The 20911-nt window shown below is 34.1% G+C and overlaps 1 protein-coding gene across 3 annotated transcripts in view; it reads right to left on the reverse strand.

Annotated features, from left to right (window-relative positions):
• The window catches only part of LOC101325429 (cadherin-10), a 119683-nt gene extending 99215 nt beyond the window's left edge, over window positions 1-20468 (reverse strand). For all 3 annotated transcript variants that reach the window (XM_073801907.1, XM_019951038.3, XM_019951037.3), the window contains exon 1: window positions 20129-20468. In XM_073801907.1, coding sequence (XP_073658008.1) covers window positions 20129-20359 — 231 coding nt within the window. In that variant the 5' untranslated portion in view covers window positions 20360-20468. The remainder of the gene's footprint in view (window positions 1-20128) is intronic.
• Window positions 20469-20911: the final 443 nt, after the last annotated feature.

Raw genomic sequence — 20911 nt, forward strand, 5'->3', positions numbered from 1 at the left:
GAAATAGTGTTGATTTTTCCAATGGAAGTTATGATCTGACCAAACTCGCTGTAGTGTGAGATTAAGAATTTATTAGTAGCTGCTGATTTTGAAGTCCTACTGGCTTCTTACCTATTTTAATAAAGATTTGTTCCTGACACAGCCTTTTTCCAAAGTTTATTCTAAAAGAAAGAAGAGAAACAGTGTCCATTGGCTCCTTCCTTCTCTTAGAAGTTGCAAATTACCCAAAATGGAATTCTGCATCAGTAAAGATCCAATTTAAGAGTTTTGGAGGAGAACCAATCTTTTCTCACTTTATTGTGGCGCTCATCATAATTAGCATCTCAGTGGTCAGTTGTGGGTTGTATATGAAGGGTAAATATATTAATAATTTATATGCTTCAGCACATTTTAATAGTGAGATTCATGATGAACCTTGAAGTTGTAGAGACACAGGGAAAGATTTTAGGAAGTTGGACCAAAAAAAAAAAAAGATGTAAGTAATAAAAGGAACAGCTTCAATTAAACTAAGAAGAGATTAATTAATGCTAAAGGTCACAGGGGTCAGCAGTAAGAAAATGCCTCAGAGAATGAGTGAAGAATGATGTGACAGAAAAATAAATTAATTTAAGTCAGAGGCCAGGAAAGCATTATTATTCAGTTCTGAGTCAAGGTCAGTATAAGATGAAAAAATTAAGAAGAAATTCCATGAGATCCATGAGAACTGAAGTTAAGACACTGGTTAGCAAGCAAGAAAGAAATCAATAACGTTTATTGAGCATTTACAATATGCCAGAAAACATACTTAATGTAGTCCATAAATTATTATATTCAATTCTAGCAATACCTTCATGAAAAGAATGCTACTGTACAGCGGTAAACTGGCAAAACTTTAACAACTAACTCTCCAGGGGAAGGAGGCCTGATTTGTACTGTCTGACAATTTCTGTGGTGTAAATACCGCACCATACTCAACTTAAAACTATCACCATGGCATTAATTGACATGGGAACACCCTGAAAAATTTTAAATGGGCTCTTGCAAGCAGGCATGAACTAGCTCCAGCACACTACTACTGTTATGTCTGGTTTAAAAATGAAAACACTAACACAAATCATAAATCCAGGCCAGGGTGGACTTAAATTTACGTAAAGCTTTTCTGATTCAAAGCTCCATGATATTTTTACTAAACCAGTTTTCAGGAAAAACAAAACAAAGCAAACAAAAAACATGTTGTCTGGATGACTTTGGGGAAGTCAATATTGTCCTAGTGCTGTGCCTGGGCTAGAAATTAAAATTAATTAAGAGCTTAAAAGGACCTGAGAAACCCAAGAGATGGAGTTAGAAGAATAAAATTATCTATCCTCTGGGCATCCAGAAGGGAGCTTTGGAAACTTCCGTTACAACTTCTAGTTTAAAAATAACAATATGTAGAGATTTCCCTCTTCCTCTTCTTTAAAACACATAAAATAATTTGGGAGATCAATAAGAAAAAATGCTTGCCTTATCCTTGAAGAAACTAAGGAACTCCCTAAAATTACCTATATGCAGTGAATTTTTAAAGGCAGAAAGAAAAGACACTAAGAAAGAATACATGGAGCTGAGTATCTAAGACAACTTTAGCAGAGTTGAATTTGACAAAATATTTAATATTACATGGCAAGAAAAAAATCAAGACCATTTTATTTAGAAAAAAGGTAATGGTTATGTGGGCTGATGACAGGAGTAAAGGGGATCAGTTTGGGCACAGAAACGACAGGTAAAATGAATCAAACAGGAAAGTCATATTTGCAGGAAACTATGTTAGCATAAGACTGAAAGAGAAAAAAATTTATATTTTGAAAAGTCCAAGAGCCACTAATTTGAGCTGGCTGCAAAGAAGTATAAAATCAAACAAATGAAAGCGTTGCCTCTTATTCACACCACATTCACATTTAGCTCACATCATATTCACATATACAGAGAATTCCTGTCTTGCACTCTTACCTCTGCTTCACATATTACCTGTAAATAACTGGACTAGGGCAAACATTGTATTCAATAATTACTAAAAAGGGACCAGATTGGAATTTGTATAATTGTACTAGAATAAGAAAAAAAAAGCAAAAGAATAGGATCAATAGATCAATACAAAATGTGGTTATCAGGAAATTATGATGAAACAGACATGAACTGTTTTCTTTTACAGTATAAAACAATTTTTATGGAACTCCAAAATACCATACAGATAATGATCTATGTAGTAAGTTGTTTTAAACCACATAATAATGATGAGCACGACATGCAGGATAACAGCATGAACTGTTAAAAAAAATAACAAGAAAATGGGTTTCATACGATGTGTCCAAATATTGACCTAAGGGTTGATATAAGATAATCTAATAACAGAGGAAGGGGTTAAAATATAAACAGACAGGATTAATGGGGGGGGAAAAGTGAGGAGAGTAAAATGAAACGAACAGAAAGACAAAATTGGAAACAACAAAAGAGAAAGTAGAACTTGCTATAAACATAGTAGATAAAAGAGAAGACTAGACCCAGAAGAGCAAGCAAAATGAGTTAGAAAGATAGAGCCAAAAAGATTTAGAGAGAATAGGCTGAAAAAGAAAAATCACATGATCATATCAATAGATGCACAAACACTTGACAAAATCCAGCACCCATTCATGTTAAAAATTTTAAGTACATAAAGAACAGAGGGGAACTTCAACTTGATAACGAATATCTACAAAAAACCTACAGCTGGGCTTCCCTGGTGGCGCAGTGGTTGAGAGTCCGCCTGCCGATGCAGGGGACACGGGTTCGTGCACCGGTCCAGGAAGATCCCACATGCCGCGGAGCGGCTGGACTCGTGAGCCATGGCCGCTGAGCCTGCGCGTCCGGAGCCTGTGCTCCGCAACGGGAGAGGCCACAACAGTGAGAGGCCTGTGTACCGCAAAAAAAAAAAAAACCCAAAAACCTACAGCTTACATCATACTTAAAGGTGAGAAATTTGAAGCCTTCCTACTAGGATCAGGTACAATGAGAGGATAACCATCTCACCACTGCTTTTCAACATGATACTGGAAGTTTTAGCTAGTGCAATAGGACAAAAGAAGGAAATAAAAAGTATACATATTGAGAAAGAAGAAATAAAACAGCCTTGTTCACAGATGACATGACCATCTATGTAGAAAATCTGAAGGAATCAACAAAAAACCTCTTGGAACTTATAAGTGATTATGGCAAGGTTGCAGGATACATGGTTAATACACAGAAGTCAAGCATTTTCCTATATACAAGCAATGAACAAGTAAAATCTGAAAGTAAGAACACAATATCATTATATAGGACCCCCCCCAAAATGAAATACCTATGTATAAATCTAGAAAGGATGTACAAGATCTATATAAGGAAAACTACAAAATTCTGAAGAATGAAATCAAATAAGAACTAAATAAACGAAGAGAAATTCTATGCCCATGAATAGAAACGGTCAATATTGTCAAGATGTCAGTTCTCCCCAACTTGATCTATAGATTCAATGCAATCCCAATTAAAATCTCAGCAAGTTATTTTGTGGATAATGACAGATTGATTCTAATAGTTATATAGAGGGGCAAAAGACCTAGAATAGCCAAAACAAAATTGAAGGAGAAGAATGAGATTGGAGGACTGATACTACCCAACTTCATGACATTATAAAGTTACAGTAATCAGGACAGGGTGGCGTTGGAGAAAGATTAGACAGATCAATGGAGCAGAATAAAGAGCCCACAAATAGACTTATGTTTATATATTTAACTGGTCATTGACAAGGAGCAAAGGCATACAGTGGAGCTAAGACAGTCATTACATTAAATGGTGCTGGAATAACTGGATATCCACATGCAAAAATCAATCCAGACACAAAATGACATCCTTCACAGAAACAAACTCAAAATGGATCACAGACTTCATTGCAAAATGCAAAACCATAAATCTCCTAGAAATTAGCATAGGAGAAAACCTAGATGACCTTGGATACGGTGATACCGTTTTAGATACAATACCAAAGGCACATGTATGAAATAAATAATTGACAAGCTGGACTCCATCAAAATTAAAAACTTCTGCTCTGTGAAAGACAATGGCAATTGAATGAAAAGCCAGGCCACAGACCAGAAGAAAATATTTGGAAAAATGATACTTCTATAATAAAGGACTATTATCCAAAATACACAAAGAACACTTAAAAATCAAAAATAAAAAAGCAAAAAACTTAATTATAAAATAGGTCAAAAACCTTAAAAGATACCTCATCAAAGAAAATATACAGATGGCAACATATGAAACATATGAAAAGAGTCCCACATCATATGTCATCGGGAAAATGCAAATTTAAATGACAATGAGATATCACTACACACCTATTAGAATAGCCAAAATCTAGGGCACTGACAATTCCCAATTTTTGGTGAGGATGTGGAAAAACAGGAACTCTCATACATTGCTCATAGGAATGCAAAATAGTATAGCGGTACGCGGGCTTCTCACTGTTGTGGCCTCTCCCGTTGCGGAGCACAGGCTCCGGACGCGCAGGCTCAGCGGCCATGGCTCACGGGCCCAGCCGCTCCGCGGCATGTGGGATCTTCCTGGACCGGGGCACGAACCCGTGTCCCCTGCATCGGCAGGTGGACTCTCAACCACTGCGCCACCAGGGAAGCCCTGGAAGGGAATTTGTTGGTTTCTTACAAAAGACTCTCACCATTACGATCCAGCAATAGCGCTCCTGGGTATTTAATGAAATGAGTTGAAAACATGTTTACAAAAGACCTGGACATGGATGTTTACAAAGGCTTTCTCCTATAATTGTCAAAACTCAGAAGCAACCAAGATATCCTTCAGTAGGTGAATGGATAAAACTGTGGTACATCCAGACAATGAAATATCATTCAGCACTAAAAAAAAAAAAAGAGCTAAGAAGCCATGAAAACACACAGAATAACCTTAAATGCATATTACTAAATGAAGTAAACCAACTTGAAAAGCTACATACTGTGTGATTCCAATGATATGACATTCTGGAAAAGACAAAACTATGGAGACAGTAAAAGATTATTGGTTGTCAGGGTTAGAGGATGGGGAGGGATGAATAGGTAGAGTACAGAAAAAGTTTATGTCAGTGACATAGTCCCTATGATTCCATCATAATGATACATGTCATTATACTTTGCCCAAACACATAGCATGCACAACATGTACAGTGAACTGTAAAGTAAACTATGGACTTTGAGTAATTATGATGTATCATTGTAGGTTCATCACTTATAACAAATGCACCACTCTGGTGGGGGATCTTGATAACGGGGAGGGTATGCATGTGTAAAGGCAAGGGATATATGAAAAATATCTGTACCTTCCTCTCCATCTTTCTGTTAACTTAAAACTGCTCTGAACAAAGTCTTAAAAAGCAATTTTAAACAAAAAGAGAAAAAGTTACGAGAATAATTTTACAGAAGATGCCATTTTAATCCAATAATCATAGTGATTACCAGTAATGGCACAAATTGAAGTCTTCCACCCTCGATAGGATGCAATAAGAACAGCATCACTTGTGTGATTTCCTGCTGAAGATTCATAACCCAAATCTAATCATGAGGAATCATCAGACACACACAAATTGAGGAACATTTCAGAAGACAAGCAGCCTGTAATCTTCAAAAGTGTCAGGATCATGAAATCAAAGAAATATTGAGAACTTTATCAGAAGACAGAAAGAAACCAGAGGCATGACAACTAAATGCAATGTATGATTGTGAACTGCCTTGCTTTTCTGTAAAGGATGATATTGGGATAAGTGGCAAAATTTGAATGGGGTCTGAGGTAGATGTTTATAATCCATCAATGTTAATTTCCTGATTTTGATGGTGTGTTGTGGTTATATAGGAGAATATCTTTGTTTGAAGGAAATAAACACTAAATTATTTGGTTGTGGAATAAAATGATTTAGAGAGAAAATAAGAGAATGAAAGGAGTTGTTTCCAAGAAGAGATCAGAACAATGAGGGAAACAACTTAGAAGACAAAAAGAAATAAATAATTTAACTTCATACAAATAATCGAATAATCTGTTTACAGATACATGCTCAAATGGTAAAATACAACATATACTAGGGAAAATATATTTGCAACTCATAATAAAACTCATAGGAAGAGACTCCATTTTCAGACACGGTAGAGAAGTTATTTAGAAAAACTTACGTTCAAAACAATTGAAAATGCTGGAGAGAATATAAACAACAGCTCCTTTAAAGTAATAAAGACAAGATGTCAGAACAAAATGTAACAGGAATTAAACACCTAGGTCAGTAAGTAGAACAGCAGATCGTAAAGCTGTGTTTTCTATGAGAATATGTTTATAGGAGAAAACTTGCTTTTCAGCATTGTTGCACTTCTTGGGTAAGAGGTACACATATCAAGGCCAAAGATGTAGACTCAACATTCAAACATTAAACAGTTAAAACAAGTTGCTCATGTTATGGAACTGGCGAGAAAATTACCTTACCGTAAGCAAAACTAGAGGAATAAAGGAAAGAAAATACATAAGTAATTAAAGGTAAAGAAAAAATAACTGGCCCTCGCCAGTAAGAAGCTGGCCCTCGCCAAGATTTTGAGCCAGATTAAAAATCTGCAAGTAAACCAGGGAACCCTAGACTCAAGATAAAACTTGAAAGCAGTCAGACAAAAAGGAGCTAAATATCTTCAAAGGAGAAGCAGATTGTCAGCTGATTTCTCAGTAACAACAATCCATTCATAATCCAGGGGACAGAAAAATGTTCCTTGACGTGGCTGTCACTCTCACATTCTATACCCACAAAAATTAACTTTTTAACACAAAGCCAAAAATATCCTCAGATAAACAAAGCTGAAGATATCATCACCAGCATATATACTAATGAATATACTTATTTCATAACAAAGGCAAATGATCTCTAATTGAAAGTTGATATGTAAGAAGGAATAGTGAAGAAAATGTAAAATGTGTGAACGAATCTGAACAAACAAGGAACATAAAAGACAATGACAGTATAAGTCATGTTGGAGGAAAACAGCGCTAAAATATTCTGTGATACTTTTACAAACCAGCATCCAGGTAACGTAATAGATTAAGGGAACTCTTAAAAAGATATTTCACAGCAACAAACTTATAAAGGAGTATGAGAACTTGACGAAGGCATTAAAAAAATCATGTATATGATGAAAAGAATGTAAGCGTGACTCAAACTACTGTAATCTATTTTTATAAAATAAATGATTTAATTATCAATATTTCTAATCTTTTAAATTACAGCACACTCAATAATATTAGTTTTACCTTTTTTATTTCCTGTAAACTAATAGCAAGAATTAGAAGGGTTTTGGAGCTTTGACAAAAAAAAATTCTAAGGTAACAGAACAGTTTTAATTTTCCCCAATGATTATTAAGATGATGTGGCACGGTTTCAGCATGCAAAGACATTTTTATGGTCCCATATGAACCCACAAAAAGAGGACTTTCTGTACTGTTACTCCTAAAGAAGCCACCAACACAGGCTCACCGTACTTTTCTTGTGCGTGTAAAGGGCAGAAAGTAAATATTTTAACATTGAGGGCCACAAACAGCCTCTGCACCATATTCTTCCTCTTTTTCCTTTTTTTCTTAAATCCAGTCTTAAAAACATATACAAATTCTCTTTAGACCATGAGCTAAGAAGCCTTCTGAATTTAGCCCACCAGCTTATTTCAAAAAATATTTAACAGATGCCAAAAATACAATTTACAAAAACTAAGTCAAGAAGGAAAGAGAAACTGAGTAGCCCTATAACCATTAAAGAAGATAAGTCAATAGCCAACGTTTCCCTATAATAAAACTATTGTATCAGAAGGTATTTTTAATGAATTCTAGACAACGTTCGTGAAAGCATTAATTCAATTACACACACAAATTATATAAAGTAATAGAAAAAGTGGTAATATTTCCTATCTCATTTTATGTGACTATCATAACTTTGATGTCTAAATACAATAAAACAGTTAAAAGAGTTTAAAAAGTAATTTTACTGAGTGATATCTTGTATGAAAATGAATGATTTTATAAAAGTAGAAATTGTAAGCAAAGAAAGAGCAAGTGGAATACGATAATGTAAAGTTTTATATCATTACCAAGGTGAACTCTTTCAAAATCTGCAAGTTTAGTTCAAATAGGAAAAATCATTTAAGGTAATTGCTTGGATTAACATATTGAAGGGAAAATAAACAGTTCATTATACGCATACATATATTTGACAATATTTCATATTCACTTATGATTAAAAAACATAAAACACTAGGATTAAAAGGAAATCCCTTAGTCTGATAAAAATACCTTTAAAAACAAACTTAAGAAACTTCACAATTAATGATAAAATGTCGATCATTTAAAAAAACTAAGAAAAAAATAAAGAGATCCCTCTCATGTCATCTATTCAATATTCTATTGGAGTTTTTAATCAATGCAGAAAGACAAGTAAAAAAAAAATGTTTGTTTTTCTTGATCCTGCTCACACTCCTCCCATCAGAGAGTGCTACAAACAGCTGCTTCCTTTGCAGCAAGACTCTAATGCTGCCTGTGTGTACTTGCTCCAATTTCTCTCTCTCCATTCCCTCTGAAATGCACTGCAATAAGAATTCTGGGCCCACCACAGCACTGAAACCATAAACACCAAATTCACCTAGAATCTCCATGAAACTAAAGTCAGTGGTCAAATCAGAACTCTCTACCTCCTTGACTTAGCAGCTTTTGACTCAGTTAACACGCTCTGTTCTCCAAACATTTTCTTCACCTGTCTTCTAAGACACCCCCAGCTCTTAGGTTCCCTTGCAGTTCAAGGAATATTCATTCTCAGTTGTATATGTTGGTTTTTCTTCTTTCCTCCCATATCATCTGCCACTTCACACATGTCTGAATGTGAGTTTGCTTCTAAATACAGCCCTATTTCCACTTCTCACGACATTCACATTCTTAATATCTAACAGTCCCATGACTTTAAATACCAGCTATATGCTGATGGCCTCTAAGAAGTTCCATATAAGTTTTCCTGAACTTGTATTTGGGCTGGCCAAAAAAGTTCCTTCGGGTGTCCGTAACACCTTAATGGAAAAGCCTGAACGAACTTTTTGGCCACCCCAATACAATCTCAAAACTCCCTTTATCTTAATACATCTGAAGACGAACTCGAGCTCTTACTCCTAATGCTCTCTAAATAAAAACAATCAATTTTTCAGTTGCTCAGACCAAAATGTTTTGAGCCATCTGTAACAATGCTTCCTAACATCCATGCATGAATACTACATAGATTTCTATTGTACCAACTTTAAAGCCAGAAGTCAGACTGATATTTTTAAAACTTATTTCATATAACGTCAGTCTTCTGCTAAAAAGTCTACAATATCTTCCATCTTAGAGTAAAAGTCAAAATCCAATGTCTTGTGTATTAGTTTCCTATTGCTACTGTAAAAATTATGACCAGCTTAGTGACAGAACACCACAAGTTTATTCTCTTGTAGTTCTGGAGGTCAGAAGTCTAAATACAAGGTGTTGGCAGGGCTCTGCTACTTCTGGAGGCTTCAGATGAGACTGTTTCTTTGCTGTTTCCAGCTTCCAGAGGATGTCTGCATTCCTTGGTTCCTGTTTCTTTCTTCCATCTTCAAAGCTTGTTACTCTAACCTCTGGTTGCATTGTGATATCTCTTTTTTTCTGACTTTAACCCTCTTGCCTCACTCCTATAGGGACCCGTGTGATCAAATGGGGATTGCATAGGAAATCCAGGGTATAATCTCCCCCATCTCAAGATCCTCAATTTAATTACAGCTGCAATAGTCTCTTCTTGCTATTTAAAATAACATATAATGAATTCTGAGAATTAGGATGTGGATATCTTTGGGGCAATTATTTTGTCTACCACACTTTGTAGGATCTGGGGATCCTGTTATCTTTCTGCCCTTCCCTTCTACCACCTGCCCCTTGCCCCCTTTGCTCTAGGCACATATACCTCCCTGCCCTTTCTTGAATATTCATGAGGAATTTCCTGATTTAGAGCATTTGCAGTAACTATTTCTTCCTGATGCAAAAAATATTCCTCTAACAGCTGCTTAGTTATCCCTTTCACTTCCTCCAAATCCTTTGCTTAAATATCACCTTCTCAGTAAGAAAGTACTGACTACCACCACCTGCTCTGCTCTATTCCTCAATATTCCTTACCTTGCTTTCTCTCTTCTTTTCTGATAGTAACCATCATCATCTAACATACCATAAGATACCATAAGAGTAATATATTTATTATGTTTATATTTAAGTTTTTGCATTTCCCACTAAAACTGTGAGCTTCGTGACACAGGGTGTGTTGTGACTGGTCACCTAGAGAGTGCCTGAAAAATAATTGGTGCTCCACACCTATTATGGATTTGGGAATGAAGCAATCAATAAGCAAAAAATAGATGACCTGAAGAAACAGTTGATAAAACACTTGAAAAACTTGTTCACAGTAATGAAACTTCATTGTTATTTAGGAAAATACAAATTAAATCACCAGTTTTGAAAAAAAAAATTCTAAAAATATCAAGCTTGGGTCTCTTTGTTGTTTTTGTGTGTGTGTGTGGTACGCGGGCTTCTCACTGTTGTGGCCTCTCCCGTTGCGGAGCACAGGCTCCGGACGCGCAGGCTCAGCGGCCATGGCTCACGGGCCCAGCCGCTCCGCGGCATGTGGGATCTTCCCGGACCGGGGCACGAACCCGTGTCCCCTGCATCGGCAGGCGGACTCTCAACCACTGTGCCACCAGGGAAGTCCGGTGCTAAGCTTTTGATGGTTTGTATATACTGACAGAATTGGTATCAAGGAAAATTGAAAAATTCAGTGGTCTTGGAGTTTTGGGGGGTATTTGGAAGACACAACACTGAACTGAGGAGTTCACTAATGGAATTTAAGCTAAACATCACCCAAAATAGGAAATGTTCCTTTAGATAAAAGGTTATAATAGTACACATTCTTACAGCTCAATTTCCTACTTGGTAAAACAATTTTAATCCTGGGCTGAGATTTAAGACCTTCATTTAAAATTCTAAATTTAATAGTTTTATGTAATCTATAAATGCTTAAAGTATAGCTCTAAAAGTGAGGTTAGTGAAAGAATTTTACTAAAGAGAGTCTGAAATTTGCATAAAGTGCTTTTCGTCTTGTCGATTAGAGTTCTAAGGAGAGAACCAAAGGTTTGTATATTATATCCCAACAAAATCACTGTTCCCTTCTCTAAACTTAGTCCATTTTCCTGGCAACTTTTATGTTTTCTTTATTTTAACTTTTATTTACAATTACCAGGAGCCATGGAATGCAGTTACCCAATTAGCAACACAATAATAATACCAACAACAACAATAATGATAATAATAAAAAAATAAGATTAAATAATATTCTTTGACAAAACAAAAGTAGAAATTTAACTACATTATGTGAATATTTAATAATTCACTTCAGAAAATTTATTGAAGTGCTCCCTTCTTTTCTATTCATGCTTTCATAAGAAGCAACTGAGAATTTGAATATTTGAACATATTCTAAGTATGAGACATTGATGAGCAAACATAATAACATACATCCACTTTCATTTTCTTTACTGAAAAGAACATTATTCTTTAGTACAAAGGGGACAAAATTTAATTGAATATATAATTGTATATTGTCTCCAAGAAAGAAAATAAGAGGTCTTTGGTAGAAATACATAATACCATAATAATAATTTCCCATGCTTCATGACCATTACACACTCACCTGTTATTGATAAATTATATTAAGATACTTTTTGCAGAGCAAATTTTTATGACATTTCAATACATTTTTCATCTACAGAGATTTCTCTCGAGCTTTACCTAAAAGTCTGGCTCAATTTTCACATAATCTTCATTCAGAGATGACTGTATTTCTTAAAAGTTCTATACTTGAAAAATGATGGGTTAAATTGTAGATTTAGTATTTTTGAACTTTAATATTTTTAAATAATAGGTAAAGTTTTTAAAAGCTTATTCATCATAGAAAAATTCTTTGAGTTGTTTTATTATTATCAATTATTATCATCAAAGTCCTTTCATCTACTTCCAACTATTACTACTCTATGTGAATTAATTGGCCTAAAACCACAGAAATAATACTTTTTAGAAAATAAATTCATAATTATCTCTTATCTAAAACATAATCCAATAAAACTAAATTCAAGGGATATAACATAGAGAGGTAGATTTTAAAAGATGCTGTGTGACAAACTGAAGAAGGAAGAAAAAGAGATGAAGAAGCCTTCTGTGTGGAGGGGATTATAAAATGGTGAGTACAAGAGAGGGATATACAAAAATAAGACTATAATGGGAAAGAAAAGATGGGTTACTAATTCAAGAGTGAAAAAAGAGTGGACGGGTGGACTTCCCACAAATCACTAGAGTACAGTAAGGGCAGTGAGTGTGGTAAATGTGTTTAGGTGGTGCGGGTGTACTGTTGTTTCATGAAGGTTATACAGTGACAACACGTTATGTAAATAACTTCATGGAAGAGTTTAGTAAACATATGTTATCACTACTACCAGTAAGAACTTTTAAGTAAAATGATGATTGTAGTTATTTATATATGAGTATCCCATACTTAATTCCATTTATCTTTTTAAAAAGAGTTCAATATTTGACATTTTGCTTGAAAATGCTAACAAGAAGTCTATTTCCCATTAGTTTAAACTGGAAAAACTAGAATGCTTACACATTAAACCCAAATTCAAAACTAATTTCCTAAAAAAGTAACTAAAACATATAAAATCTCTATATATGAATAACACACTATAATGTTAGTATAGAAAACGCTTAAACCAGTGTTACTTGAACACTTACAGGTTAACATGAATTAGCAAGGCTTCTCGAAGGGCTTACAAAATCTTAGATGCACGTTCTCTATTACAGCCTCTGTTAGTTTCAAAACATCTATGGGTGGTTCTGATGTTCTATCAAGTGTATCTGGAATGCAACTTAAGATCTTCCTGAATACTGCTTTGCTAAAATGTTATAGTGAACTTTGAGGAGGTGAGCATACTTTTCCAATATAACCTCTGGCTGAAACATTGAGAGATACAGACATTGTATGCATTCTGAGAGTTAAAAACCAAGAGGTGTTCTCCCTGGAAAACATTATCAGGGTTATGCAGGACATGCCTCTATTTAAAAATGCTTTAATTACCTCTTGCTTGAGGATTACTATAAGAAGTCTTTATAAATTCTAATTCAGGATCATCTTTTTTTTGTTGTGGTCTTTACCTATTAGGGAAATAATGTCTATATTCACCCCAAAAGTCCAAATGTCTCCTCATCAGGAAGGTCTTTATTAATCATTTAATCTAAAGGACTTTCTGTTGATGTCTACCAAATCATCCTGATTTATTTTCTTTTAGGACATTTTCTAACTAAAATCACTCACTGTATTAATTTGTTTTGTGCTCAGTCCTTTTATGGTTGTCATTAATAGGGTTCAAATAGAAAATAACTATATACCAAGCCCTCTTCTACTCCCATTTCACCACTAAAGCAGGCCTATCTGTGTGTGTGTGTGTGTGTGTGTGTGTGTGTGTGTGTGTGTGTTTGTGTTTTATGTAGATTCTCTTCATCATGTTTGTATTAAAAAAAAGTCACCTGGAAACTTTTAGTCTCAACAACATTACAGTTTTTAAAAGGTCCCAGAGAGTGTTCCCAGCTCTCTAAACTCTAATAAAACATAAAGTTCTTCCATGAGTTCACTTGAGATTTCCTTCCCCTGTAGGAAAACTGCAGTGGGGAGGTCAGGACAGCTTCTTCTGTCTTAGTTCCAACTACTCCTTCCCCTGTTGCAACCAGGTTTGACTTGATTGTAACTACATTATTAAGGGCAAAATGCATACAGTTGGTATTGCCAGACTTTGTGAATGTTTAAAGTCAAGTTACTCTCTCATGAATAACGTTTTTTCAGTTTCTGGAAGATATCTCTTCTAGAAATTTCCAAAAATCACTTCATTATAAAGCATTGCACATTAAAAAACTCTTCCGAAGAAATAAATAAATAAATAAATAAGAACTTGACTCTCCAGTTTCAACATTTAATAACATACAGATTCGTGTAATACGAATCCCCAAACTATTTTATTTCCACCTATTTACAAGTACTGCAGAAATGAAACATGGCAATATTTGGCACTTACTGTTTTGTTCGAGGCTTTTGGGATCTGTGCTGTGTCTGAGACAAAAAGAGTCCCATAACTTCCTGTTATCCTTACATATTATTCTCTCCTTCTCTTAAAGGCACATATTTTGTGAGTAGAGAAATTATATTTTCACCACAGTACTTAATATCAGAGTAGTACCTGAGTAGTAACAGGTCTTCTAGATATTTGTTGACAGAATGAATAAATCATTTATTCATAGTGGGTGTGTGCAGCTCACAAGTCTACAGAGAAGAATGACCAAGAGACTGGAGCCAAACATATGCTTTAAGGATTAGACAGAATATGAATAGGAAAGTAAGTCTTGAGAGAAATCCAAGTTAGGGAAAGCAAATTCTTACAGCAACTCCAAAGGGAAGAAACATGATGATAATTGAGAGCATATTCAGAAACAAGAACCCAGAAAGAAGTAAAATAAAGACTGAGCTGTTGAGGAAATGTAAAAGGCTCTGGCAAACTAAGGAAGTTGAGGACAGGGCTTCTCAGTCTCAGCATATTGACATTTAGGACTGGAGGTCTGCCCTATACATTGTAGGATATTAAGCAGCATCCCTGGTCCCTGCCAACTTGAGGCCGGTAGCTACTCCCTCTACCTAGTTGTGAAAACAAATAATGTCTCCATATATAGATGAATTTCCCCTGGATGGCAAAATAACCCCCAATTAGAATCATTAATTTAGGGTATTTTGAACTCATCATGCTCATTAAGGGGCCATGAGGGCAAATAAGACAGTACTAAAGGTATAGAGTTGAGATAGACCAGAAAAATATATGGCTCATTCTATCATTTTCAATCATGGAACAGGTTAGAGTCAGAAAATGAAATATTTAATAGTGGATTGAAATATTGAAAAGTCAAGTGACCAGCAAGATACTTGTTCAAATAAAAGCAGTTGGTTCCAAAGAGAAAAACCTGTTAGGGACAGGGAGAAAGTTTCTATTGGCTACTCAGGAAGGGGGATGAAGGTTCATATTGGGTTATAAACTATGGGAGGACAAAGCCATGGTAGACTATGGGGAACCGTGTATCCCTTGGTAGAGGTGAGCTTAAGTAATCATCTAAGGACAGAAGAACTATAAATACCTATAGTATTCTTAATCTGCTAAAATAGAGAGCACCATTATTGCTCTAGCTCTGTGAAGCCATTAACTCTTCAGGAAAAGGGATATGAAATTAAGAAATAATTAAACGTGGTTTCTGTTTTTCAAGAATGCTAAACAACTGAGAACCCAAAAAGACTTACAGACAACAATATCATATGATATCGATTATACCTGGACTCTAAAACATGATACAAATTAACTTATGTACAAAACAGAAATAGACTCACAGACATTGAAAAAAAACTTATGGTTACCAAAGGGGAAAGGAGGAGGGGAGGAATAAATTAGGAGTTAGGAATTAACATATACACACTACTATATATAAAATAGATAACCAACAAGGACCTACTATATAGCACAGGGAATTATACTCAATATTTTGTAATAACCTATAAGGGAAAAGAATCTGAAAAAGAATATATATATGTATTATATATATGTATAACTGAATCACTTTGCTGTACACCTGAAACTAACACAACATTATACATCAACTACACTTCAATTTTTAAAAAAAGAATCTATCATTGGGAAAAAAAAAAAAGAATTTATGTGTCAAATGTATTCTGCATTTAGAGAAGGATGATATCAGTGAGGTACTATAAGGTCTGAATGGCCTGGAGGCCCCAAGAATCTCTTTCATGTCTCCAGATGGTACATGTTTTCATTATCCCAAGAAGATATAGACAGTTGCCTTGATTATTTACTAAGATTATTATTATGTTTTTACTTCCTGGAGTGAATTATTTTACTATGCTGGCTCAGAATCAGGTTTATCATTGTTCAATTACATTATTAATTTTTTGGTGTTTTTTCTTAACCTCTGGTTTTGATTAAAAATCTATTTTTAACATGTTTTTCTCCACTTGAGAATAATTATTAAAGTGCAAAGTTTGTACAGTAAGTAAAATTAGTAATTCACTTAGAACTGTATGTTTGTTAACGGCTAAAAGTAAATTCAAGAATATCTAGTTTATTGTCATTATTTATTTGAATATTTGGAAGCCTAAAATTTTGAAATTATCTAGGCAACTGAATCAGGCAATGGGAAACTGTGATAAGAAGCTACATTAGGACATTAATAAAAATAGCTTATAATCACAATGTTTCTCAAATCTTAAACTGGTAAATTTAAAGATGTTTATAGAAGGTTGAGATATAAAAGCAACATAGGGCAAAAGTAGATACTTGAAGTTTAAGTTTTAAACCTCTTGCTTTGGAAGGTAAAAAAGGTTAGCACGCATTGTCCTATATAGGAAATTTCTTAAAGGTCAATATTGTGATTATCTCACTGAAAAGAAAAAAAGAACTTACACCAAATATATTTTGGTTTAGAATACATTTGATTGAATCATTTAGAGGAAAATATTTTTTTGCTCATTGAGAGATGAACAAAGAAATGCTTTGAGTTCACTGCTGGTTAGCTAGTTTCTTCATAATAGCCATGGCAGTGACAATTCTGCCACTAGCTGTCTTTCTCTTTTTCTCTTTCTGTCTCTCTATACTTCTTCTTATTCTTTATTTTTATATATAAATGGGTTTTTAAATGCTCAAACACTTCACATTTAAAATGTAATCATATAAAAATTATATATATAAGTACATTAAATATATATATATATATAAAATGACTGACATGATCATACTATAGATGAGAAAATGAAGGCCAAGAGAAGTTAATTGATTTCACTACTGAAAGCAAAAACAGTGGCAGAAGGAAGTTTACATATAGGTATTCTGATTGGCAGTTATATGCTTTTCCTAAGCTTTCCTCTACTTTAATCCAATGAGAAGTAAGGGGATTTTCCCTTTGTTTCAACCCCTCAAGCAGTATTGGGTTTTTAATCTAAGAAATTATATGCCATCCATTCTTTGTAGGATTTATTGGCTAATTGTTTGGTATTTAAAAAATTTTCCCCCTCTTCATGCATGTGCTTTTCAGTCTTGTCCCCACTCAACCAGTGTAATTCTCTCCATTGTTCCTACTCTGAGCTCCCACCATGTTTTCCACAACAATGGAGAGTTTATCAGTGTCTTCCCATAAGTCTAGTAATTGGGACATGTATTATTCCTACCTGTGAACTAACCTAGAGACATTGAATCTCTCAGCATCAATATCACATGCCTACTTTAAATGAAGTAAAAACTGAAAGTAGAATTTCTGAAAGGATGAATATGTAATAAATTTATTATAAGTAATGTTGGAAAGAATACCCAGGGAATTTAAAATTTTTTATGTTTCATGAAGAAAATATATCTTAGCCCACAATTATATTCGTTAAAACGCATGTTTATAAAAATATTCTATATCTCATAATTGCCTTTTCGCATATACAAATCTATATGTTTAAAAAAATCTGTATGTTTACTTCTAATATAAGATCTTTTTAATATTGTTTTTGTTTGTTTGTTTTTGGGGTACGCGGGCCTCTCACCACCGCGGCCTCTCCCGTTGCGGAGCGCAGGCTCCGGACGCGCAGGCTCAGCGGCCATGGCTCACGGGCCCAGCCGCTCCGGGGCATGTGGTATCCTCCCAGACCGGGGCACGAACCCGTGTCCCCTGCATCGGCAGGCGGACTCTCAACCACTGCGCCACCAGGGAAGCCCTAATATAAGATCTTTAATTGTATAAGTAATTAATACAATATAAATACTTAATAAAAAGTAACACACATATGTACTACAGACAAGGGAAATTTAAAAATAACTATTTCACAGGTCATGACATGAATAAATGATAGAAATACAAAATTGACTTGAAATACAAGCAAAAAAACAGATGCTTTGGGTATTAGAAGTAAACTCAGAGCTACAGCATCTAATATATGTCTGTTGATCTGGTAGTTCAGGACATACTTATAGAAGAAACTGGTGAACACATTCCATAAATTCCTTATGCCTCTCCTCATTAAAGAGTTTTCTGGCTTGCTTTTATAGAGCAGAGTAAGGAAGAATAAAATTTGAGTTGCATATCAAGATGCATGTATCTTAAGTATTTACCAGCTTTAATAGCCCACAGTAATTTAAACTCTACATTAGTTTTCCCTACCAAAGAACTAAGTGTTACCAGATGACTCTGGGAATTCAGTTCAATACAACTCAGGTTAATTCAACCAACTAAATATTAAAATCTACTCTAAGAGCTAAAAACAAAGAAAGATACGAAGTAAAGTTCTTGATTTCAAGTTATTGATATTCTTTGGGGAAAGAACAAATGAAAGTACATAGAAGTACCTTGATTATCACAACAGAGCACATAATGCAATGATAATTCAATTTACCAACATTTATTAAATCCTCATTAAGGACTAGGTGAAGGAAAATCTATGCAAATAAACACATAACTGCTATGTCCAGGAAGAGCCAAATAAAACTATTTATAGTTTCTATGGCTCAGATTTCAGTTATTATATTTTCATGTGGTTGGTTTCATAAACTGAAAGTTGCCTATTGCAGCAACCATAAAATTTACCTTAACCCTCTGAGCTCAGGAATTCTATCAGATGACCCTGTGATAAGTCCACTACTGCATACTTTCTGGTAAAATTGCTTAGGTTGCTGGCTTTTTTCTTCACCTTACAGTCAATATGACATTTAACCTTTAATGCTATCTTTCTCATACTGCCAGACATTTTTTTAAAAAACTGAAATAACTGGAACATGAAAAAGCCTATCAAAGTATTTTAAAAATCAATGAACATGTATTTTCTCAAAAATAGTTCTTCTTAGAAGACAAAAACTTTAAAAGCCCAGTTTTAATTATGTGAAAGAAGCTATTAAAGTTGAGGCTGATGCAAAAGTTGCCAACACAATCATGGATCTATCATAATTTTGTACTGTTGACATGTGATATATGAATGTGATTATATCTGTTTTCCTTTTGTGTGTTTAACTTTTTTTCTTTGATATAGTTTCATAAACTGTCCATAAAAATAACACTATTAAAATGATTTTTTTCTTTAAGATATTACCTAATTTCAACTAGATTCAGATAGTGCCAAGAAAGAAAACTGGAAATTAATACAATCTAGTGTATAAAAGCATCCATTGTAACTTTTATGTAACTTTTATGTAACTTTTATGTCATCCATTGTAACTTTTATTCCAGTCCTAACCAAAGCTCATTTTCCTCACTATCTTTTATAACTGAATAGCATGAAATCTCCTCATGTCATCATATCCCGACAAGTAGACTACTTTTTCCTGCTTGTCTTCCCATTTATTCTTCCCTTATTTAAATGTACCCATGGTAGGACTTTAGAAAAATAAGTAACGCTCATATCTGGAATAAGTTTTCTTATAAGTAAGCATTATTTTGACCTTAGGTCATATTTTAATGACATTTGTTTTCTCATTCTGTAGAATATTAAACAACTTTTAAATATATCTTTTCTTCCTCACTGAATTCAACGGCAATGTGAAATATATATAGGTATATATATATATGTATTATATACAAGCATTGTTATTTTAAATACTAGATTGCCAGATAGTTTTCTCTTGATCATTGATTTCTAACTACAAATTCTGAAATTGCAATTTTTAGTACCTCTTTAATACATGAGGTAGTAGGCAGAATTAATTCTAGTAAATGAATTCATACACTTATAATGCTATATTCATTACATAGTTTTTCAAATTCTAATTTGTATTCCATAAACAAAAACTGCTTTAGGGATATTTAGAGAATCAAATTTGTAAGAATGGCAATCTTGATAACCTTCAAATTTTCTTTACAAGACATATGAAAAACTGGAATGTAAATATTTGCCATTTCAACACAGACTTACCTTGCCTACGTATTGATAATCAGATCCTGTATATTCCTCCAGTAAGAAAAATTGATTCCACATCCAACCACGCTTCTGACGGTGCAGAATTTTGCCATCACTTCTAGGTATGCGTGCACCTAAAATTCTTTTCTGGGGCATAGAAGTCCTTCTGAACATTATCTCTGGAGAACAGAAATGTGGCAGGCATACCCAGAGTAGAAACAGTAGCAAAAATTGATATATTGTCATAGTTCACTTCTTGACAATTCCCAACGTGGATGAAGAAAAAGCAGTCCTATATTATTGGGTTGAATTTTACTGTGTTTCAACTCGTTTCCAGCATTTCATCAATGTTTTGGACATGTTTCCAAAAGCTTCAAACAAATAAACAAATAAAAAAAAGTCAGTTGACAACATTATGAATGTTACCTGTCGCTTTAAATTTAACATAACAAATATTAATTAATAATAGTAACCAAAATATTTGCTTCCCCTCTTTTACATAAAATAATTATTAGTTTGGAAACATTATTTACCTAGTAACATGTCTACAATTTAAGAAAAGATAATTGTAAATAATTTCTTTCAAACAAATTCTAAAGAAAGGACATATTTAGCTATTATTTCTTTTTTTCTTTTGGCACTTTACCAGTTTTCAGGAATTATAAACCCTATATAGAGTGGATATGCAGTTAATTTTGCACGTCAACATTTCCAGAGTAACTTAACATAATTAAAATTTTGAAAATAAAATAGTGATTTTAATAAACTACAGGAACTATGCATCTGTCATGCAGTGTA

The sequence above is a fragment of the Tursiops truncatus genome, chromosome 3 (assembly GCF_011762595.2).
Source record: "Tursiops truncatus isolate mTurTru1 chromosome 3, mTurTru1.mat.Y, whole genome shotgun sequence".
Taxonomy (NCBI): domain Eukaryota; kingdom Metazoa; phylum Chordata; class Mammalia; order Artiodactyla; family Delphinidae; genus Tursiops; species Tursiops truncatus.